Source organism: Athene noctua, chromosome 6, assembly GCF_965140245.1.
Source record: "Athene noctua chromosome 6, bAthNoc1.hap1.1, whole genome shotgun sequence".
Lineage (NCBI taxonomy): Eukaryota > Metazoa > Chordata > Aves > Strigiformes > Strigidae > Athene > Athene noctua.
Window position 1 is genome coordinate 42,196,953 of NC_134042.1, and position 25,274 is coordinate 42,222,226.

General features: G+C 40.6%; 1 protein-coding gene across 1 annotated transcript in view; it reads left to right on the forward strand.

Moving 5' to 3' along the window:
* Positions 1-25,274, forward strand: part of KIF26A (kinesin family member 26A) — a 102,810-nt gene that overhangs the window by 41,756 nt on the left and 35,780 nt on the right. Inside the window, exon 4 of the mRNA XM_074908771.1 lies at positions 10,259-10,425. Coding sequence (XP_074764872.1) covers positions 10,259-10,425 — 167 coding nt within the window. The remainder of the gene's footprint in view (positions 1-10,258; positions 10,426-25,274) is intronic.

Genomic DNA, 25,274 nt, shown 5'->3' on the forward strand with positions numbered 1-25,274 from the left:
AAAGAATGTTGGCCCAGACTTCACCTGTACTCATCAGAGGTAGATTTAAGACAGACTTTAGAGATTATGTGCAAATTATAATCCACTCGATTTGCCTTTGGCCCACAGTCATTCTCTTATCCAGCAAGTGTATCATAAACTACACTAAGATAAAAAATACCCTCCTTTTTTTACCCAAAATATTTACATTTTCTACTCTTGACATTGAACTAGTTTCTTAGGGATGGCCTTTTCTGTTCACCTAGTTCCTCCCAGCTTCTTTTGCTTCCCGCTGATCCGTTTATACTGTGCATGTGCTTCACTAGGAATTCTCCAGTGAACTGGTGGTTAATCAACACATCCCATGCCACCCCAGCATTAGAAATCACATTACAATGAAGACTCATACTTGTTGGCTGGAGTTTAGAAGTATCATCCAACATTTGAGAGAGACTGTATTTATCTTATGTAGAAGTGCTTTTATGGGGCTACCGTTGCTCTGTACTGGCTACCTTGGTTGTTAAGGGTGGACTGCAGCTGAATAATGCCCTTTGGTTTCAGAGTTTAATGCAGCAGAGAAACCAGATAAATTCAGGCTGAGCTCAGGCCTTAGTCATGTGTAGGCTGGTGGAGAGAAAGCCTTTTGCAGTGGTCTCTGTATATCACATAGAAGGAACTGATTTGCAGGGCTGGATGCAGGTGTGGATTGCCCTGTTGTCCTGTTAGTGTAAAATAGGATTGAACATCATACATTTTCTGGAAAGTGCTTTGAATTTAACATTTGCTCCATAGGCTGTGTACTGGAATGATGGGATGTTGAGGTCGTGGGTCTCCAGGTAGTCAAGCTATGCACAGCGATCATTGCTGAAAGCATCTCCCATTTTTTTGTGGCATGAGTGGCCAAGCATGTGGCAAATACTGATGCTCTTTGTTACTTGCAACTAGAACCACTGAAAAGCCCTGGATGGTAGCTTCTGAAAGGAGGATTAAAAACCATCAATAGAAAATGTATCTATTTTTCTGTTTCAGCACTTGGGAGAGAATTTATGATGTATAGATAGAGTTCATAGATGTTTCAAGTATTTCATATGTGTGTGTTTAATAGAATGGATTGCCACTTTACCGAACATAGCATCAAATCAGCTCTGTTAATTGAAAAAGATTTTTCACATTATTGCTAATGATGTGACACAGTTTTGTTAGAGATGATGCATAAAATAGTGCTACTTGAAATGACATTAATGTATGCATTTAAATTCCTTTTTTCCCATTTACGTGCATTATTGATTTTATTTCATTGTTGAGAAGATAATGGATTTATAATTAGAATACAGTCACCATAATCAATGATGAGATTATTAGACTTATAAATAGAACTTTAAAACTACGATGAGATAATTTCCCAGTGTAACAAAGGATCAATAATTAGAGGTTTGCTTTGAATCTGAAAGTAGTACTTGTAAGATTCAAGCGTGAAACACTTCTAGGGAAGTGAGTCCATATAAATTATTATACAAACTGATGTTGTGGTTAGGCATTTTCCAATACTATCATTATTATTTTTATTATTACTACCACCCGTTCCTATTATTATTAATTTCTGTTTGGTGCCCAAATGCTTCTGAGTTAATTCCTCTTGGTTTGCTTAAATGCCACTGTCTCAGAACTGGATGAGTTTGTTCTTTTCTAATACCTCAGTTGAAGGAAGCATTTGAAAGGTCCTGGAGGTAGGAGTCCTTTGCTGTGTTTTTGGTGGTGTTGGGCAAAGATAATGGATCTGCCATTCAGAACCTCCCCCTTCTGCTTCTCAAAAGTGATGGTGGTAAACCTGGGCAAGGCAGTCAGCTGTTGTAGTGGGGGAGATGGCAGTGGAAGGATGAAGAGGGAGAGAGTGGCCCTTGTGATGCCTGGCTTGGGCAGAATCTGGGTTTAGTTGGTCCATGCAGAGTAGCTGTGTAGACATCCCCTTGAGTCTCACCAACCTCTCCTGATGGTTCTGAAGTACTCATGGGGGCCTATGGGAATAGAGCAGTCTCCTGTTACTAATTAAGCTAAGAAAGACTCTAGTGAAAAGTTTGTATGGGAATGGTAAGAACATTAGAAATACCCTACTGGGTCTCGGCTGCAGCCCAGCTAGCCCAGGGCTGTCTCCAGCAGTGGAGCTGGAAATGGTGTTTAGGGAGAGCTGTGGAGCCTGGCTGCTTTTTGCAGCCTGCTTATACTTCCAACATGCACAGTGAGAAAGTCTCTGGGACACATCCCTGTCTGTTCCCTTTAATATCTGTTTATGGACATACTGTCCAGGAATTTATCTAATCCCTGTCTGACCCTGCTGGCATCCTCTGCCTCCACAGCTTCCTATGTCAGCAGTTTCCATGAATTCAGTGTCCCAGTATGAAGAGGTACTCTCTTTCAGCTTATCCACCACCTCCATGACTTTGTAAACCTCAGTCAGGCCCCCTCAGCCTTCCCTTCTCCAGACAAGAGTCCCAACCTCTTTCATCTTTCCTCCTGAGGCAGCTGCTCCACCTTCTTGACTGTTCACTTACTTGTCTCTGTAATTTTGCTTACTCCACTACCCCTGACTTGAGATGCAGGTCTAGGACTGCATCTAGTACTCAATATGTGGACACTTGCCTTGTTCTTTGTGCCTGCTTTGTGATGTCCAAAATTTGTTTGGTGTGTTGGTTTTGTTTTTTTTTTGGTTGCTGCTGCATCTTGATTTCAGAGGAACTGTCAGTGACCCTTAGATCTTCCAAGTTGTAGCTGCCAGTTTTGAGTTCAGCGTTGTTTAGGAGGCATTTAGGTTATTTTCCCCTAAATACATGGTCTTATCTATGTCAAATCTCACCTGACACTTCTTTGCTCACTCACATTTGGGAAGTTCTTCTGGAGTTCCTCATTACTGTCATGACATTTGGCTACTTGAAAGACTTTGGAACATCTACAGGCTTGCAGATTTCACTTTAGTCATGGTGAATCATGACTGTCTGTGTATCTGGGTTACACGGTTCCCACATGGGGAATAAACAGCAGGTCAGAGGGAAACAGCCACAAGAAAATTTGTACAGCTCCATCCCTAATTTGGGACCTTGGTGTCCTTCAATGACAATTGCATAGTCAGAGCTGTCCCTGTGTTTGCAAACTTAATGCTGCTTCATGAGCTTGCCTGTAATTGAGTCTTGTCTGGATTTGGGTGTACAGACCCAGTTTTCCCTTCAGATAATGAGGTCTTGTACCTCTTCAAGTGACTAGGGTGCCTTGCGTGTGGTAGCTGTCAGGCAGATTGATCCCAAGGGATGTTCTTTTTAAAGCAGTTACATCTAAAATATAAGCAGTTCAAGCATGATTGAAATAGAAATTAGGTACGACAGTCTTTGTCCACCTTTGCCTTTATTTGCTGACATATGTCAATCATTGTAACAATATAATGATTATAATAAAATTGTAAGACCAATTCTTGGGAACATGGTTATTCCATTTTGCTGAAGGGAGAGTAATCAAGGCACAGTGAGATTTTGGTTGAGTTGCTTAAAGTCATTGAGAAATTTTGTTGTGGAGTCAGGAAGGTGATACAAGTTATCCTGATTCAAAGCTCTATGTGTCCTGTGTTTTGTTGCTGTTAGAGACACATCTGGCCTGTGGAAGTCAGTCCTAATGGAAAAGCATTTGTCTTCTTGTAGGAAACCCAATCCTAAACTGACAGAAATTTGCATTATTATGAGCTTGTTAATGAATTCCTTCGCTTGCTCCTGTAAGCCTCTGACAAAAAGCATGGATTCAACTGTGTATATGCCCACTTGAATAAACAGTTCATTTTAAATTTTGACCACAGTAGTAAATTAAAACACCCTGGGCAGTACACAGCTATATTTTTTTGGCTTTGGAGGCTGTAACTATTGTAATATGTGTCAGCAGGGACGCCTCTGAGCAACACTTTGTGATGCTTGCCTGGAGGCGTTATAAGAAACAGTTCCTCTAGCCTGGCAGTTTTAAATCCACTGCATGTGAAAAGTTCCAGTTTGAGAATGTTTACGTGCAGCAGGGTTTGTGTCATTCTCAATATCCCTTTTTCATGTCCTCCTGACTTTCCAAGTGGTGAGTTTACATGTGCAGATAGGAGGGTGAAGTTTGTGTGACTGGACAGATAGCTGTGAAGGAGGGAAAAAAGAGCATTGCCTGCTGTTTGGTACCAGTGTCCTGAGTGCTGAAATGTAAAGTAAGTGGTCTGTCGCTGCCTGGTGGCATCTTTGTGCTACCAGAGCCCTGGCTGCAGAGACCTTCCAGCTTGAGAACATGGGCAGGCTGAAGGAAGGAATGAACGGGAGTTTTGTAGACGACGGAGGCCTGCCCAAGACCTGCCCAAAACCTTAATAAATTTCTCAGGGACCAAGAAACACGATTTAGGAGAGATCTGGGTCAGACTGAGATCAAGAGCCCCTGCTCAGAGGGGAACAAGCTGCTGCTTCTCCATCCGTGTATTCCCAAGGACACCAGCACTTGATGCAGCTGGGTGCATGTGCCCAGGAGTTGAAGGATTAGGTCCTTTCTGTGCATGAAGCACAGACTGCTGGTGATTTTTAGTGGTGAAGATCCAAACTCTTAACCTGTTTTAGTAATTCATATATTAATCCAAAAAGCAAGGGCCCCGAGGTTGTATTTGCATCTCCTATATTATTTTCCAAGTATGTGACAGCAGATGGGCCCTCCTATTTCTATTTAATTCTACTTCTCTGATTTTTCTCCTTCTGTCTCATCTTTAGAGGTCAGTGATAAGCCAGGCATTAGCAACTCTTGTAGCTGAAAACCTGTTTTTGGGGAAGGGATATTATGTTCTGCCTTTGATTTACACTGAACATGAGATGCACATAAAAGTCTGAAACTACAGGTTTAGGCATTCTTGTTACCACATTGCAGCTGCAGGTTATAAAATGACTACAATAGTGTATTGTAGTTATAAAATGCCCTAGTTATTTTATAATGAGTCCTGGCAGAAACATTGACAAATGGCAGTAAAAAGTTTATCCAGAACACGTTTCACTTCAACCTGGCATATGCTACACTGTTAAATTTACATAATGCCAGGCAGTCAGGAGGAGACATTTCACATAGAAGACGTATGCAGGACTTATCCACACTTACGGGAAAGAAGCGTTTATAGGGTGAACATTATCCAGATAGAGATTTATATCACATTTGTTCCAGTTAGTGGTAGTAGGTCATAAGAGTCTTAGCATGAATCATATAGGGTGAAAATTATTGTTTCATCATATACAAACAGTAAATTTAATATATTGCAAAATCATTAGATCAAGCAGTTTTTACAGTTTAATTGGCTGTGACATTCTAGTCTGAAAGGGGAAAATGATCAGTGAAAGCAAATACTCAAAATTCTGTACATCTGCCTGCAAGTCAGAAAGGGGTAAAAACAACTTAGGAAAAAAAAAGTGTCAGTACAGAATCAGGCTTTATCTCGCTAGAGCTTCACCTGCAATTCACTGTTGAAGCCCTGTTCAGTGCTTTCATCACGGGACCGATTGTTTGAAATAAAACAAATTGTATTGAGTTCTGACTCTGATTACACAGTTGTGTGTCAGACTCGTTGATACTTTTGTAATTTTCTCCATTCCGTCTTCTGTGAATCTGTTCTTGATACTGACATTTAGAGATCATATCTGATTATGGTTTGTGTTTTTTTTTTTTTTTTTTTTTAGCTCTATCCAACCTTCTGGTTTTCTTTTACCATGGCATTACTATCCTGGGATTAATCTATTTTTCTCTAGATTTTTATATTCCCATGTTTTTCTTGCCTTTTGCCAGGCGCGTATCTTGTGTGTGTTACAGAGACGAAGTGGCAGCACCTAGCTTGGCTTTTTTGGATCCCTGGACAAAGGTCAATGTCCAGAGAGCGGAAATATTCAGGAGACTGGAAACATTATGGCTTAGTTTTTGGCTTTGTATTTCAAAGTTGTAAAGAGCTTGTTAGTGTTGTAATTGTCGGTCAGTTGGTAATGGCCTGACAGTGTACTGTGTACCTGGAAATTTAATCTATTGCCAACTTTTCTACACTGTGATTTTGGACTAGTCTGACTTGTTTAAACCTGGGCACATGTTTCCTGTCATCTGGTCATGGCAGGGAACCTGTGTGCTGGGAGATGGGGACAGCGCAGGGGATGCCCCTGCTCTGCCCAGCACACCTCCACAGCCTGAGGATGTCAGGTCGCCTCCATCTCTTCCTGACCTGTCCCCCAGCCTTTGGCCATTTTAACTGGGAAGAACTTATGCTGTCATTGCTTGTTGCAGCCCTGCCAGCCTCAGCTGCATGTTTGGATGCTGCCAGCCAAGATGCAGCACATCTAGCTCTTCTCCCATCTCTTCAGGATGGGTGATGGGACCCAGTACCAAAATCCTCCTGTCTGTGATGCAGGCACTGATATGAAGCACTGAAACATTGGTCCTTCCTGTATGCAAAACACCTGTGACATTTTCAAGTGTTGTCCTTGCTGTGCTCTTACTGGTACCAGTTTTCATGAACCTTTGGAGAGAGTAGAGGGAAGGGGTCCTGTAGAGCACTTTTGGAAATCCTTCCTTTGAGGATTGGCTGGTTTCCAGAGGGTAAATGGCTTTAGTCTCACTAACTTTTTCTTAGAAAATTAAAACAAACATTAATCTCTGGATGTGGAGGCCTATGACACTTTAAATATTCAGGACAGTCAGCAACACTTTATAGTGACAAGGTTGTAATTTCTGCATTTGATCGTGAGTGATTTATGAAAATTCAGTAAACGGTGAAGCGCAATTCCCTTCAGCTGCAGATCGGAGCTTTCTCTCTGTGCAGACTTGCGTGCACAAGTCATGCAGATTTGCTTGCATGCGTCTAGAGACCTGTATTTTCCACACGCAGTCCTCAGAAGAGCATGGGTTGAGAAGAGGGAGACTCACAAAGTAATTCCTGCATTCAGTTTAAAAACAGAGCCCCTTTATCTTATTCATATCCCTTCAGAAGGGACAACCGTGGTGTGACAGAGGAGTATCCAGGAGGGTTCCATGACTTGTCTTTAATTTTCCTGCTTCAGGGCAAATGACTCAGACCTGACAAATTTCCTCATACTGAGTCCTCCTCCTCAGCTGAGAGACACAGTGTCTCAGGGAGAGCCGAACGTGGTTGTGCTGGGAAATCTTGTACTTCGGATGGTGCAAGTAGTCTTTGAAATGAATCCTAAACTTGGAAGAACTTGTTTTGTGCTTTTTCAGCTTCTCATCGTGCAGCAAAACTGATACTACTTCTGTTTTAAGCATACTGACTGGGTAATTTAAGACTTAATGAAAAAGATACAGACTGTCTTCCTCACTAGTCTTCAGATGGTTTTATCTCGCATGTCTTACTTCACTTTTTCCCCCTCTACAAGAATCAATGCCTTTTCCTTGGTTTCCTCTCATTCTCCTTTCATGCATGCAAAGAACTGAGAATAAAAAACTTCAAAATTTACCCAGAAATCACAGTTCATGTTTTCAAAAGTATCTAATGTGGGAATAGCAATTTACAGACATCCAACTTGGATATGTTGGTTTGGAAAGTATATTAATCATCTGATATCTGAAATACCGGATTTGATTTGGCTATTTCAAGTTAGATGCCTGATATATCCACAGTCTCTTAGAAATGTGAGCTTCTAAATTCTCATAGAAGTAAAACAGTGGTGAAAAAGGAATGTATGTTATATATTGCTCATATTTTTGTTAAGTGTGAGTAGCTCTTACAGGAATTGATCTCTTAACAGGTTCTAGTCAGTTCTTAGATATGTTACACTTTTCAAATTTAACCTTAAATTATGCCATCATTTAGATTATGCATTAGCTAAAATACGATTGGTTAGATACACATTGCTGCTTCTGTTGTCTTTTTTCAAAATTTTGCTTAAATGGGATTTTCTCTGTTTCATAGTCCTGTTGTCTGCTACAGCCCCTGTTAAAAGTGAATGGAAAAATATGTCTAGGGAATTCATTTTGGCCCTGTAATTTTTAATCTGAGACATCTAACATGACAGAGGGGTTATGTTGTCTTCCCAGCAGAATGTATGGGAGTATTCAAACACAAATGTTAGCCTGCCAGTGGTGCTGGTTGGGTTTCCTTCTCTTGCTGGCCATCATACCACCAGCCACTGTGCATAGCAGCACCCTGGTATGACAGTTTATAAGCCTCACGTACCAGGTCCAGAGTTTCTGGTGTAGATTTCTTAATCTGTAAATTGCTAAATCCGTAGTAAACTCCACTTATTATTAGCACTTTGTGTCAGTTCATGAAACAGTAGTTCAGATGTTACACTGGATTTTTCCCAGTCTGCATATTTTTCCCCATGCCATATAATTACCATGACTGGTATAGGTCAAGACCACACATTTGTTGCCTCAGTTCATTAGTGATCAAGTACCTGCTTTATTGACTACCTCAATGTCCTCATTACTCCATCACTTAGTTTTAAGCAATTAACCACATAAGGGGATTTGACCTTTTTCCAAGCATCTCTGTTCCTGGCTGTCATTGCCAGTAGATCATGGATGGGATAGATAAACTCACTTTTTAAAGCTTGTGTTCCTGCCATACTTTGTGCCAGTCTTGATCTCTGGCAGTGCTTGGTCTCTGTCTTTCCACCTGCATTGCTAAGAAATCTGATCTCTTGAGACTTCTGTACTGCAAGGTGAAGGGTTTTGCAGAAGGTTACTCAAAGTTTCTAGTTAGGCTTCTAGCACAAGTGGCTTCACTAGGATTAAGTTAATCTGCGTGAATGTTCTTCTGTGTCTCAGCCTCAGATCTCTCAGGTGAGCTCTATAAAAGTACTTTTTTGAGTAGCAGTCTATGGTAAAGCATTAGTCAGCCACTCCATAATACTGATAATAGTATTAATCTTTAAAGAACAGACCTTCAAAAGAGCTGGGTGCACTTTCTTCTTGTTGACTTTGCTGGGAACTGGGAATTCAGCACTCAGCCTATGGGAATGAGTCCAGATGAAATTTCGGATGGCCTTTCATGCACCAGCTGAGTACTCCTTGGTTGGCAGAGTTTTCTTTTACTTGGTACCTAATAACTGGGTTGTGTCAGTTCTCATGAGAAAAACTCTGTTTGGGTTGTAAGTGTATGAGAAAATTGAGGGTGTGTATGTAACTGGGAAAGCCCTATTACCATGTCTGCGTATCTGTAGCTGAAACATGATATATGGCAGCACAAAATTTAAAATTTGGTGTCATCCCAGGAAGTACTTAATTACATTTGTGCTTCATTACAAGGCTGTCTCCTTTTCTGGAATTTATTTTAGCTAATTAGTTGGAAATGTCAAAGTAGTATTTCAGAAGACAGAAACATCATATATTATCATACATGAAGCAATTAACTCTTTTGACAAATATTTATTGTGGTGTCATCTTTAATTAAATCTTCCGTACTCCTAGACATAGAGCAGGTTCTTCTGAAAAGGAGTTCTTCCCAGCACTGTCAATGAGCATTTGACTGATGGGACTTAATTGAACTTGGTACTGAAAGAGTTGGTGGCCTAAACATGAAGATATCGACATGACACAATTTCACAATACAGATGTCTGATATTTGGCAAAATGCCCAAATAATCAGCACCCTCCAAACTCTGTCTCAGATACTGCAGATGCATTATGCTGGGGAAGATGCATCTCCAGTCACTCCTGTTCTTTCACTGGAACAGTTTGGAGGAGAAAAAGATGCCATGCACTTGTGCTACTAAGATAAATAAACCTGAAAAACAGGACTGTATATATGTTTTTAAAAATCAATTTTTTTTTATTTAGTTCTTGGGGTTATTCATGTGGAAACATGTTACAAATGTGACTGTTTGGTTAGTTCCTCTTAAACAGATAGGTCTTGTAGATGATGTGCCACTGAGAAATAATTCCTGACAGTTATAACTGAACCAGATAAACAGTTCTGCCAGCTCCCAAATAACACTGTAAAACAAAGAGGTTCTGCTTATCGTTTTCCATTTCTTCATGCCTGTCAAAGTATTTAACTGTGCATTACCCATTACAAAGGTTCTCTGTGTTTTTCTGCTCATCTGCCGCGGTCATGGTAAAATCCTTCTCTGTTGCAGGACCTACTGTGGTAGACTTGTTCAGCTGTATTGCTCCTCAGCTGCTGCTGATCTGCACCTTCACCCTTGCAAAGACACTCTCTGGAAGTGCTGCACAAGATTTCTCCCTGTCATGGCCATTCAGCAAGTGTTTTAACTTGTACATATGTCTTTATTTTTTTCAGGCAGAAACAGCACCAGAAAGTGGCCGAGATGGTCCCAATGTTCAGATCAGCTCAGGGCAGAACAACTCCGACCCCACGGGAGCAGGTGGCTCAGCAGCCTGCCAGAGCATGGTTGCTCCAGCCGGGGTCTCGGCAGGTACCTCAGCTGCAGCTTCGTTCTTCATAAGGTAGTTTTTCACCTTTCTGCTTTCTGTAACTGCTTATGGGACTTCGAACAGTTGTGGAATGCTGTTGAGTCTTTGGCATGGGTAGAAGTTGTAGCATGTGGTACTGGTTGCTGAGAGGTGGAGCTGGTCGCCTGGTCGTGACTGTGGCTTTCCACTGCCACGGGGGAGCAGGCATATGATGGTGACGCCCTATTTGTCTTTCTGGAGACCTAAGCAGGAATGTCCATTGACCAAAACCCAAGAAAATGTGTGCTGGTCTTTTTCTAGCCCTTAATGGCCATTTTCACCTGTAGCAAGTGTGCTATTCTGTAGGCTTCCTTGGAGCAGAAGCTGAAGTAACAAGGTTTTTTCACTCAGATCCAAATAAAAAAAAGTTAGACTTTTATTCAGTATCATGGCCTACGTGTGCAAATAAAAGTTTTTCCATAGTTGGTAGCAACTGTTGAAACCATTTAAGACATTCCTTTTTTAGCAGTAGCCCAGAACAATCTTTTTTTTTTTTCCAATCTTGGGTCTTATAACAAAAATGATATCTTAGTTTTGTTTGTAAAATGTTTATTGTAATTAGCAATGTTGATTAAATGCAATACGCTGTCAAGCAGATGGTATTTGAAACAACACAATTCAGGGCTTTGTACTTGCATTCCAAACTCCTTTTTTAATTCAGAACTGAACATGTTTTGAGACAATATTGAAAAACGTATGTCTGTGAACGGCATTAAAGTCAGATTTATGTACTGAGTGAGGATCCTTCTTATCATGTAATCATGATGGTAATTGTATTGTTTCCTTTTCCTTGATCTTTAAAATGTTTTACACCGTTAAATAAATTATGCTTACTATAAGTTACAATCTGACTTCAGAAGGAACTCAACTTCCCAAGTCCTGTTTTTTGGAAGAACATAGTACAGTGAGTCTTAAGCATTCTATGCCTACATATAACAGTCTGTCTGTACACAAGGGTTTGGGAAATGACTTCCTCAAGTGTGGTGTGTGTAAGTTAGTGTTCTGTCTCTGTGCTAAGTGCTGCAGATTTAAAGTCAGCGCAGAGAAATGGTTGCCTACAGAAGGTGATTTGTTTCATTTTAAGATAGGTGTCAGAAGTTAGTGGGAGGGGAGAGGAAAGGTAAGGGGTAAAGCTCAAACATCTGTTTTCTTGTTTAGTTAACTAAATAAGGACAGATGAATCCTCTCCAAAGTACCTAGAATGGACAGCAGCACAGCTTCCATCACTGTATTTCATATTGTGGGTATGAACAATGTGATTGAGCCTAATCTACTTTGAATTTATTTCAGTGTGAATCTGCATGTCATAAGCAAATGTAAAGACTGTCATTTGCACTGGGGAATCCAGAAAATAAATACCCTCCTTGGAACTGAAGGAAATCAGTGCCTAATAATCTGAAATAAGACCTAAAATCTTTTCTCACAGGGATGCTTCTGTCGCAGGTCAGCAAAACTCAGTTGTAGTTTTACTGTAAGGCGACAGATCCTTACTAATGATTGTCATTGGCTTGATTCAAAGACTCTTGAAATTAGCAGCAAGACTGCAAATGACATCATTGTACATTGGATCAGGCCCTAATTGCTTCTCATGAGTCTGTCTTTGCCTTGAGTGAATCAGAGTTTTATAGCTTTAGCAGCTATGTGCTAGCTAAAACATTTTAAAACCCATTAGTACATTGCTTATTCCCTAGCCATGTTCAAAATTGATTCTTTTCAATTTTTTAACCAAAGAACAGGGATGGCTGGAATTTTTTTTCACAAAGCACTTGTTTCTTTTTTTTTTTTGTGGTTGTTGTTGGAGAGAGAGAGAGACTTAAGTGAGAAATATATTTTTCCTTTAAGAGTTATCAGTTATCTGAATTAGTTTTGTAGCATTTTCATGATCTTTCATCACACTGCTGATTAACGTATTTCAGCATTTGTTTCTCAGTATTCCAGAGCCCATCTAAGAATCTTGAGTTCCCTAAAAGCAAGCATTCAAGAAACAAGTTCAGTTATGACTGATTAAAAACATAAATAGAAATGCAGAAAAGTTCACAAAGGCTGGGGAAGAGAGATTCATTATTGATCCCTGTCAGTCATAAATATGTTGAACAGGTCCTCAGGTGGGTAGTCCTGGCCAGGCTGCTTTGCCACCATCAGCATTAACCTCAGGAGAGGCTCCTTCTCCCACTGTTCCTTCTGTTCTGACTTCTCCTGCCATTGGGACCTTATGGATCAAAGTTTCCATGCTACATCTTCTTCCTGCCCTTGAGTTGTGCAGTCCTCAGCAGGAGGGGAGAGGAAGAGGAGGAAATCTTCAAGGATGAGTGAGAGACAGATGCTGGCAGAAACTGGGGTGGAAGTGGCTTATCCAGGGACCACAAGTATTGGGATATCATGTTTTGGCTGTTTTTGTTCAGTACTGATGGGATATCAGGGTTCTTTGTTCCAGCCTTTACAGTCCCATCTCCTCTTTCCCTTTTCACCATCCAGCCTTGAGCATGTTGAGGAAGAAGGTCATCCCTGCCCTAAATCCTTTGCAGAAGCATCTACTTCTCTGTCCTTTGTCTCTCTGTTCAGCTAATCCTCTCTCAGCAAGCACCTAGAGATGAAAAAGGAGTCATGGCACTAGTGTTATACTGTAGTCCCAGTTCATTGCTGATTCTTTCCCTACTGCATTTCTCTCCTCAGTCACTTAAATTCTGAACTTCATAGCAGGGCCAGTGTGTTACTGGTGTTATGCAGAGCCTGACACATTTTGTTCCTTGTTCTCTACTGAAATAAATACAATTAATATATTAATAATCACACACACACATATATTTTTCAAATCATTGCCCTCTCTTTGACCAAATCTAGTGAGTACCTCCATCTTTTTACAAGAGCCCTTTTGTAAAAGGGGGTATGGTTGGGACTTAAGCTTGGGAAAAGGGTAGTTTTGTTGTAGAATAAAGTAGCTCGGCAAAAATATGCGTGTATGTTAACATTCAGTGTATTGGGGTGCAGTGTTAGTTTGGAAGACAAAAACCTTCATAGGGTGCTTGTGGAAACTACATCTGTGATTTCCTTAGCAGCACTAGATACAGATTTTCTTCATGTATGCATAAAGGATTCCAGTCTTGTTCTTCCTGAAACATCATTAACTGTGTTTGTACAGGTCCTAGCACAATTAGCTTTTGGGCTGTGGCATGGTTTCCTGGCAGCAAATACATGTCTTTTTCACATTAAAACTAGTGTCTCTATTCGGTGAAATAACACCCTTTGACTCTTCATTGTGGGCTGTCTTGTGACTGAGAAGGGAGGAGGTCTGCACAGGTTTTGGTTGGCTGGTTTGTTTTTTACTCCAGTTTGTTCTTCAGTGAGAGTCAGCTTTGTGTTTTTAAGGTCACAGACTAAAAAGTCCATCTAGATAGTTCACATCCTCACCTGGAAAATAATAGCTGAGAGCTGCAGCAAAATGTTTACTTGGTGATAAGAGGTACCCGTGGTTAAAATGAGTGTCTTTAAGATAGTCTTTTCAATGAATGCATTGATTTTTTAAAGCATATGTGCAGCCCAAATTTACATATTCATCCAAAGCACTTTCTCATTTGAATGTCATATTTAATTTCTTCAAGCTTAATTATGTTCTGCTTTTCAAAAAAAAAAAAAAAGTATTCATTACCTAGAAATGCAGAATGTCTAGCATGGAAGTGCTAAGTATTCAAAATCAAAGCCAAATATTAGAGCCAGCAGACAGAAGCGTATTAAGAAATTAAATCAGTTTTAAGCTTTTTTTCCTCACTCTGATCTGTCATAGAAGGAGGAAGGCTTTGATTAACATCTGACTTTGTCACACAAGCAAATTGCCAGACATTACTCAATGGTCATGTTACCAAAGGACCAGAGGATATAGCAGAAAATGCAGCTTCTCAGGAGGTTACGGACAGAATAAGAAAGCCAGAGCAAAAAGAGCAGCTCATAGGCATGGATGGCTGTGAATAGGCTCTCAGTTTACCCTTACAATGCAGGAGAAATTTCATCTTGCATTCTTCAGATTTAAGAAGAATGCAGCTGCGCTTTGTCCTTTGGTGTGGCATGAGCCATGCCCTGTGTAGTGCTCCACACTTTATACCTGTTTCCAGGATAATTTTTTTTTTTTTAATAAGGAACCTGAACAAACTTTCTGTTACTAAGAGAAGATATGCGAGATGGTTATAGGACACTTCTGTGGGCTACACTTCAATTAAGTAAATATTGGTATATTGTGACATGCTGTGGTATAAAGCTGTAATAAGCTTTTGGGTTTTTTGTCAACTGGACACGTGGGGGAAAAAGGTGTTTCCAAGAACAGGCAGGAGAAGGGACAAGCACTTGGGTAAGAGGTTAATGGGCTATCTCCAAAAAAAACCAACCCACCGCTCCCTTGGGAGGCAAATCAAGGCCCTGAGAGATGGAAGCCATCACCATTAAAGTGCCTTTTCCTCCTGTTGGTGGCTGGTGACAGTGGTGGCAGCACTGCCTGTGCTGCTGGGTGGAGGTACAGTGTTTGGGGGAGAGCGTGGCTGTCTGGCCTTGGTGCACAAGGGTGAGCTGGAAGGAAGATTTGAGCAGTGGCAGGGCAGCTAGGAAGAATCAAAGCTGTTTAGAAGAAAATATCTTTTCAAACTGGTTTGGTCACATGGTTGCTCTTGCTGCCGTGGGACTGCTGCCTTTGAAGCAGGGAAATAGCCGTATAGTTGCAGCTACTTTTCCTTGCATCCACCTGCTTTTGTTTGATGAATTAGTCTTCCAGACAGCACTCACTAGTTTTCGGGTTTCTAAATTATTTGCTGGGCTTTGCTAGATTAAAACCATTTAAGTTAATAAACTGGAGAATCACAGTGGTGAATCACACCCATTATCTTTCCACTCTCGTCATATTCCTGCATGTTTGGGAAAGCTGTGTCAATTTAGACATGATATAAAACATTACACATGATATGCTTTTTACAAGCAGCTTTTCTTAACAAGATGTAACATACAGTCTCTGAGTAATGTAACTGAACATCTTAAGAGTTAAAATAAACATAGTTGTCTTTTTCTAGATTCAGGATATTCCATCATATTTTAATGCCTGTGAGTTGTGGATTAAAGAATCTAATTATTCACTAATGAGCAGTAATGGTACATATAAACTAAGGGTCACTATCCTATTACAGGCACCTGATGGTTCACTGATAAGCATTTGGTCATTAGATTGACCATAAAATATAGTCAATAATTGAGGTTACTCATAGAGCAGACACCTTATCAGCTTTAGGCATGGTGGGACAGCTTGTCAGTACTTTGTGTACTGATTGTGCTGTGACTGAGCATATGATTAGGGTATTGAAGCAGTCTGTATCTAATGAAACTGCAGGAAAGGCATAGCAATATTAGCACAACCACTAAATGACTAATGTGTTTTTGTTCCAAGCCTCAGACACTTCAATTAGTTCTAATAAACTCTGATCTAGTGTAGCGGTAAGCAGGAGAATTCAGATATTTTGTCTACAAGCTTTCATTATGCTAGTCAAAATTTGTAACGTTTTGGGGACAGATGAAATCTGTGTGGCTTTGAATGAAAAGTGATGGAAATAATAAAGGCTGTCATTACCATTTTTACTTCATTTTTTTTCAGTTTCATTTTTGCATTTTTTAGATTTAGAATACTTTCTGAGACAGTGCCTAGTGCCTGATTTAAAAGATGAAGCTGACAGCAGCAAATTAGATGTCTACATGTTCTGTTTTAAGGTCCATTCATGCAGTTCATGTAGGCTTGTGCATTCATGTAGGCTTGTGCATATAGATCTAAACTTAGAATGTGTTCCTTAGCATTTTGTACCATATGGAACATTAGTCAAATAGTCTAGTTCTTGAAGGCTTTTGTAGAGATATTGATTTTACTGTGCTTCAAACTGATGCTGAGAAAATAACCTCAGAACCTATTCTTTTATGATTTTTTTTTCTATGAGGATGCTTTAACTTTCATAAATTATTTAATATGGTGAAGGATGCAAAATGCCTTTTGTCTTTCTGAACTGCTGTTCAGGCTTCTGTGATGCGACCTTGGAAAGTAACCATAGAAACATGTTAAAAGCATCAACCGAAAATCAGTAGTTTGGTTTGACAGTGATGCAAATTCTGTGAAAGAAGATTATGATGTATTAGGAACACTTGAGGCATATATTACTGCTAACCTGTTAAACCTGATTATTCCATGACTATCAGTACTTTCAGAATTTAATGCAGGGGAAAAAAAGCACAAAAAAATGAAGCATATGTTTTTTTAAGTTGTCATGTTTAAGATGTTTCTGAAAGCAAGAATTATATTTCTTCTAAGCTGCTAATAGAGTTCACCAGTTCTCTGTATTTAATAGCTATAAACTTTTGCCCTGTACCCTGCTGGGATGCACTGGTATCCTGGCTTTGTGCAGAGCTGGCACAATTTAAATCTCTTTGACAGATAAAGTGGATAACTGGGTTATGAATAAGTAGTAGTTCACCAAAAGGTGAAGAAAATGTGTGACTCATTGGATCCTGAGTTAGACCTTTTTGTGCTGACCCATGGTAGTTAAGCTAGTCAGAGAGGTTGAAACAGAAGCGCTTCCTGTAGTTGCAGGTAAGTGTAGTAAATTCTTAGTGAACGATGGGTCAAGGGAAGAAGCTGAATCCCTTGTTAAAGCTTCCTCATTAAGCATAACCCATGCCCAAGAAACCCTGTGTTGAGGTGATGTGGGAAGATTAAATTTGAATTAATTACCTAGGGAAGTGGGGTACGAGATCTTCCTGATTAAGGCTGCCTTGCTGGCAGATATATCCAGAACCCATGCATGGTTTGTCCCTCCTTCTTAGTGTCATAGCAATATCACAGGAGCTGTAGGGCTATTCAGGGACGTGATGGCTTGCTGGCATTAACGCAGCTCAGCAGCTGCTCTGTGCGTCGACCGTTCTTCATTAAATGCCCCACAGTGCCCCACTTCCTCTTGCTACCATTTGGTCACTGCTGGAAGCTGGTCAAGAAGGGTGGTTGAGCAATCTGTGACTTGGGGGAGAGCTACAGATGTGCAGGAGTGGGGCATCCCACTGTTTCAGGGGGAGCCAGATGTATAATTAGCCTTTTCCCCTTAATGAATCCCTCCTTTGAATCTAGTGGGCTGGAGCAGCCTGGTGCCTGTAGTGTCTTCCCCACTGCATGGTGCTGGGGAGGGGGATGGCTTCCCAGCCCCTTCCTTCTCTGCATGGAGCCAGGGAGAGCAAGAAATGGAGATGGAGCGGTTCCACCAAAGGGCTTGCCTCGACTTGCTGGTGCCATGCGGCGGCTGCTGGAATGTGGTTGCTAACTGTCCCCAGAGAGTAAATATGACCTGCGTGTGGCACAGCACTAAGCGGGGACAGGAGACGGCGCAGGGTGTGTAGCATTGTGCAGTATCTTGTATCATCTTAGGGCAGCTTAAGCTTTCCTAGTTGCTGTGGCAGCATAATACTGCCTATAATTAAGGACAAACAAAACAGTGTATGCTTTAGGTATATCCTGTTTCGTGTTAGCCTGTAAGAAGGATAAATTAGAAGATAAGCCTGAATTTAGTAGGCTTTGTTCTTAGACACAGAAGTGGCTCTCAGGACAACATGTTTAAGAGCAGAACATCATTACTGGTATCATTGCTAATACTGCATCATACATTTACACAGTTTTATCAGCATATGGTAAGCCAGGCTCCCTGCTAGGAAGAGCTCATCCATGATGACTGTGAGACTGACAGGGCAAACAGAGATGAAACACAGAGCTGTAGTTAAGCAAAGGGAGGAGGTAAAGAGAGGGAAGGTAGAATTTTGGACATCACACTGCTGAAAGCATGAAAAATGTCCCAAAGGCTAATAGATCTGTGATCAGGGTATGTCTATTTAATTAGAGGGGGGAGATATTGAATGATCAGCCAAGGTGGAGAGCCCATGGTGAGGATTTGAGAGAACCTCAAAGAGAATTGGCTGAGAAAGAGAGAGTGGTGGTGACCAGATGAAGCAGCAGTGGGCATCTAGGAGTCACTGCCTTGGAAGATGAAACTCCCTTGTATAGAGGATTAGGGATCATGGTATGAACCAAGAAGAGATTGTGCAAGGCATCAAGTGTCGGGGAGATGTTTGGGAGGAGAACCCTCATCTGGATAGCACAGGCCATAGGGATTGTGTGGGAACAGCTTGGGATGTGCTGGAGGTGGCAAAATGAAGAAAAGAGGGAGCCTGGTGCCAACTAGATTAGCAGGAAATAGGAAAAAGAGGAGACAGGGAAAGAGGGGAAAAATTGTGTCTAGTGTTGAGGGGACGTCATGGTGAAGTTGGGAATTTGGAGAGGATGTTCTAGGTCTTTACTCCAGTTTCACAGCAAAAGCAGCATTGGAGCACAACAAAACACTCGCAGTGCTGCCTGGTGACCAGATACCTTAAAGATCTTTATCATGTGAGGCCACCCTTAGTGAGGGATGATTTTTATCAGCCCTGAGTGCCTTGATTCATGATAATACAGGAGGTTCTGGAGCACCAGAGGCAGCCCCCCCAGAGATGTGACTTTTTCAGCTGTTCCAGGCAGTTCAGTGCGGACTGCTGTTACAGCAGTTGGGGCTTGGATTAGTTTATATTCTGAGACATTCATGATGCCCAAGAGGAAGAGCAAAGCAGAATAATGTAAAAAAAATGGGCTCACAGATATGTCAGAGGGGAGAATCTCTGCGCCTTCAGAGCCACCCAAGTTTGAACTTATTTGTGGGTGTAAATGGTGGTCAGTGGAAGGGATTTTAAACTAGGGAAAAGTCTGAAGTATTCATGGGTGATTTTGACTGGAGTCATGTAGATATTTCTTCTTTTCCTTGCTCTGATCTTCTGCTTTCCTGAACCTTATATTTTCTCCCTCAATTTAAGATTTTTGATATGACCCTTTCTGTATTTTCTTGTTCATCCATAGCTAAATGCCCCTGATTATTCTGTTTTCCTGAATATATGGAATCTTGCCGTTGTCTAGCTATTAGAGTCTCTTTTTCCCTTGGCTTCTTCCATTCTTTCTGCCCTTACGAGCTTGTCAAGAGGAGCCCTCCTCTGGCTCCTCCCGCTCCAGCCCTTCCAGTCTGCCTGCTTTTTTGGTTCCCGGTCTCCTGAACACCATTGCTTGCTCTGACTCTGTTAATTGGGGCTCCTCAGCGTGGCAGCTGTGCTGGTGGATTTGCTGCAGTGGGAACAGAGCATTCTGTAGGTAAAATGATAACAGTGACTTTCCTGTGGGGATGTAATTTGACAGTTTCCACCTGTTTTGTAACTTTATTAGTGACTTTCAGACTCTTCCAATAATGTATTTATTTTAATACTTCGTTAAAACAGATAGACTTAGCAGGCAAAATAGTAAAATCAGACTGATAGTTGATTGAATATTTAGTTCTCTTGGCTGACTTACAGTCACTCTAACAGTTTATGGTGTGCAGGTTATGGTTTGCAGGGCCGATGGACTTTGAAGTGACACTGTCTCTATTCTGAGCCAGACTGGTTTGCTTGCTTGTGCTCGTGGCAAAATTAGACATCTCACATTATCATTTATAACAAAAATGAAATGTCGAGCCAATATAATGCACCAGCACCATAGCTGCAGTGCTTGATCAACTGCAGGATTACTCTGAGGGTACTTTTACATTCTCTGTGAAATAGCTGTAAATTTTGGCCTTCTAAAACTTCCCTCCTTCTTCCTGCTGGAGGATGGAAGATGTTTCTTTTGGCAGGACATTTCAAATTACTTAGCCAGTGCCTCACTCAGCATCAGTTAGTGCTGCTTTACCAGTCATCACAGAGTGATGCTCTTGGGGTTTCTGTCTTTTTTGTTGGGCTTTTCGTGTCTTTAGTGGCGGAGCTCACTTAAGAATCACTGCCCTATGGAGTTTTAACTGGGAGGAAATGACTCAGTGGAAGTTAATCAGCATAAAATGAATCTAATCTAAACGTTATTAGTGAAGCTAGTTGGAGTCCGGGGCAAGCTTTGGAATATTCTTTGATAATGTGGCTTAAGCAGGTCTTCAGGAGCTGCTCATTTCTGCTGAAATTTGAAGCTATCATCTTTGGGTCAGAAATAGTCAAATCTCTCTGTCTGCAGTGATGGAAGAACATGCATCTCACATTTTCCTGCTAAGTGCTATTTTAAATAGTGCTGCAATTTCAGCCTATTATACCTCTGAGAAGTATCATTTCAGAACTGATGTCAGTTAAATATATCACAGGAACACTGGGTTTTAAGAAGCCCCTGTGTCCCTCCCCTGTTTAAAAATACTCATTGTGTGGGCATGTGACTTCTGTACTTGGGTGATTTCCACTGCATCATTTAATGCTGTCAGTGACCATTTAACTTGTTAACAGTAGGAATAAATAAATGCCCTCCTGAGAAGTTATTTGCTTGGCAGTATAGGTGTCAAGCCTTTGACTAAGCATCTGAAATAAAACTCGGCTGAAGCAGGAATGGATCCTCTTTGGTTTTTCTAGATGTGCACCAAAATGTGGAACTGAGGGAGCTGGAGGTGATGAGAAAGGTATGTCTGTTGAGGATGGTGTGTCTGGGGCAAAGGAAGGTAGCCTGAAAACCTAGCCCAAAGCTTTTATGGTAAAGGAGGCTTTATAGTCACAGATGCTAACTTGTATTCAGACTGCTCTATGTGATCAGGAATATCAAAATACTGATTTTCCCCCTCATTCAGTCCCTCTCTTTTCTGTCTGGGTCTGTATGAACCTAGTGCTTCAGATGAACCCTTGTTGGCCATGTCCTGTATTTTATCTCTAATCCTTTCCACTCTCAAATGTGCCTGTGGTCTTCCCTGGAGTAGCCTGAACGAGCAAAATGCTTTTCATACCAGATTGGTTTTGATGAGTAGCATGGAGTGTAATATCCTTTCTACCAAAAATAATTTAGTGCTTGGTAGGTCATTTTGGTACTGGCTCCTTTCTGTATACCAGGAGCTGATATTACAGGGCAAAATTTTAAGTGATCTATTTAAGTAATTACTTTAATAATGAAGGGCTAGTTAGCACCATTGCTTCTGTTTCATTACTTTGTAGTTTTAAAAATGTCTTTATTACTTTTTCTCGATAGAATACAAATGAGACCAGAATTTTATTTTGCTCAACCCAAATGTTTCATGAGTCTGTCTCTCTGGCAAATAAGTCCAACTATTTTGCCTATGGAGCGTGCTTAGATTGATGTGATTCTGCCTGCTTTAGCTCAGTTCCTGAAACAGAGTGAGGAAATATTGCTGGCATTCAGGTAGCTGTATTTTCAATACGTGGCTATCTATGCAGTGTGCAGTCGGGAACCGACATATTTCTATATTAAGTGTTGACAGTCTTGCTTACATAAATATTAACCTACACAGGTTTTCAGCAGTTTGTCATATGGTACAATTGTAAACAGCGAGTATAGGAGTACAGCAATATGTTCATCTACTCTTGCTTTGTTTAACATCATTAATGAACAGAGCTGGAAATGGTATGTGGTAGACTGCAGTGACTAGCTCTTATTCTGGCAAATGTATTAAAAAGTCAGTTCCTGAACCCTGGTTCTGGTTGCTGAAGCAGTGTTCTTTGGCCAGAAACGTGTCTTAAATCTGCAAGCTGAAGGGAATATGGAGCTGACATCACTCATGACAATTTTGTAACAGCAGCATCCGAAACTGCTGGTTTGGGAGAGCGGAAAAAATGGTTGGAGTGTAACAGTTGGTGCTTGTGAAGATCTGCCCTTTGGTGTTTCTTAAGCCTGCGGAAAAATTACAGAGAAGAGCTGTGAAAACTCCTCCTTGGATTCCTGTATGCAAATTGCTTGGATGCTTGAAGATGGGCTTGGTTGGTTGCTTGTGTTTAAATAATAATGTGTAGCTAGAGGAGGGATCAGGTCTTGGGTCTGTATACCATGAGCAAGTGTTTCTGAAGTCAGGGGTACTCTGCAGGTTTATTTTAACTTGTCATCTTCAAGAGGTCTTTTTGAGTTTACCCTGAAGTGGCTTTGCTTGGTCTTTCTGTATGGTGCCTGAATTGAGGTGAATCTTGGTTATTGCTCACTGATGCATGAAGCCTTGATTCCATACTTTATGAAGATGTGAATAGAGTAGGAGGAGGGCCAACAAAGATGGTCAGAAATCAAGGAAATTTGATGTGTGAGGAAAGGTTAGAAGGATTAGGACTTTTTAATTTGTGGAAGAGACAGTTGAGGTGTGGTAGTGGTCTTCCTGCAGGTAACAGCTGCTGCAGGAGAGGGAAATAAGCTCCTCTGAAGGTCTGCTGGGGAGGTGCAGGGAAAATAAGGAACATAAATTCCAGCAAGTCAGATTTATGAGAGACATGAGGTGTGAATTTTCTAACAGTGAGACTAGTTAAAAACTGGAATTGATTGCCTCAGGAGGCTGTGAACTTGCTTTCACTGGACATTTCTGAGAACAAGTTGGACAAATATATATCGGAATGTATTAGGTAAGTTCATCCTACCATGAGCACTGGGAAAGTGTAGATAACCTCTTAAAATCCCTTTTGGACCCGTCTTTTCTGATCAGCTGTGAGCAGATGATGTTCCTAATATGTCAACATAGCTGATTTTTATTTCTGCCTTGGTGATTTTAATAAGAGATAGTAAGAGAAAATTAAGAGGTCACTCAAAGTGAGAGGCTGAAATTCAAGCCTGAATTGCAAGATTATGCTATGTGCAAGAGGCAAGGCATGAACTTAATCTCATATTGGAGATACTTTCTCTCATAATGTTGGCTTGGTAATATCCCCATAATATTAGATGTGGTTTGACATTTTGGAATGTTTCAGAATAATGGTTTTCTACTGAAATTTTATTACCATCATCCGTTATAAAAATACTATTGTTTGAGGCTGTGTATTGTGATCCAGAGCAACTAATTATTTATTGAGGAAGTTGAACCACTGGAATAAAGAACATTAATTGTTTGTTCTTCCTGGCAGTGCTTCTCAATGGCATTGCTGGAACAGCTAAGCAAACAAAGGTTTGATGCTGTACTTGTGTAATGGTAGTAATGTGAGGAAAGGTTTTATATCATCCTGAAGCTATATGTGCATCAAAGGAACCTAGTAAGCTTGTTCTAGGGGGCAGAACAGACCATAACCTCAAAATTCAACATATACTTTGAGTGACTCTTTGGACAAAATTTACAGTAGAAATACAGACGGTGCCTTTCCTTTCTAGACCTTCATGACAGATCTAGACATTCCCATTTTTCTCTTAAAAAATGTCTCTTTCTGAACCAGATTTTATTTTCCAAGTAGAATGCTGTTAGTGGAAAGGGATAGCTTGTTTATTTTTAATTTTTTCTGGGCTTCTGGAAGCAACTGCACTGTTTCATTGTGCTACCTTTCTAATTTTAGAACCACAAATCAAACAGTAATAGTAATAATAAAAGTAATAATGCCAACCAAGTTCATTCTGTGAGTTGCGGAAGGCTCAGGATGGAGTGCTGGAGGGTGTATTGTAGGACATCCGTCTATTTGTTGTCTGTATTGACGAGTAATTAAGGAAACAATAACTGGAACTGCAGATACAATGACAGACTGTGACCTTCCCACTGCTTCCTCTGGAGCTGGTTTGCAGTGGGAAAAGTTTGGGGCATTGGTTATGTGACAGAGGAGTGATGCCTGGTTGGGCTGGGAGCTGGGAAAGTTTGGAAAAGTCTTGCTTTAGAGTAAACTGATTCCTAGTGTAAACCTGCATCCAGAATTCTGCAAGCTTTGAAGAGGGTTCAGAATCAGGATGAGAATTCCATGATGTCTGTCAAGGTCAAACAAAAATTCAAAACAAAAAGGAGTAGGTGTACTCTTGAATAAACTCCAGAGTTCAGGTTATTTAAGGCTTGGACTGTGTGTTTCTTTGGCCTTGACCCTTTCAGTGAAGCCCTTAAGCATTCTCACAGTATGAATAATGACAGTGATTGCTGAAAGTTAAGGGCTGGCTAATAACACTAAAACTGTTAATATGTAATGAGTCATGCTGAAATGAATGTGCAGAAGTTTTCTTTTATTATTTTTGTCAGTGAAGCTTAATAATGGGAAGCAGGACTCCCAGTTCTATTTCTGACCTGTGATGGTTTGTCTGTAGACCCACCATGTCAGTTAAATCCTCTGTATCTATCTTATTTGACCCACTTCTAGTATGTGTCCCAGAGTATATTTCACATCACCATTCCTTCTGAAGCATAATAATCTCCATAAAGTGCTAAGAAAAAACTCTATAATTTTTCATACTTAAAAAAGTTTCAAATGTACTTTTTCATTGAGAAATTATGCCCAGAAGGAACACCGTTTAAGGATTTAAATTGTGCTGTTTACTTTCACAGCCATAATGTGCAGAATGGGTGCAGTGAATATAAGCCAGAAGCAGCTTTCTGTACATTAGAATACCTGAAAAGTCATATTAATTACATAGGCAGAATTTAAAATAAAAAATTGTATGGGTTTTTCAATAGGCAGGCTTTGTAGCTACTGTTGTTGCACAGTCTTATTCCCTAGGTGCTGCACATTATGTAATTGATCTGGTCATGGTTTTCCTCACTGGTCTCATCCATGCATGGCAGAAAACCTAGTAATCTGTAAATTGTGTGGAGGAAAGAGCAGATTAGAGACTGTCCCTTGTCATTTGGTATTTGAGTGCCCCTGCATGTGCCATATATTAGTTTTATTTTCTACCGTGACACGTAGCTATGAGAAAAGAACTCTCCAGAGCATCTTAAAAGACATCTTCTATTAAAGATGGAAAGAGTTAAGCAAAACGCAGACAGTAAATCTCACAGCCAGAGGTAAAAATAATATACATGGGTATCTCTCATGCTTTA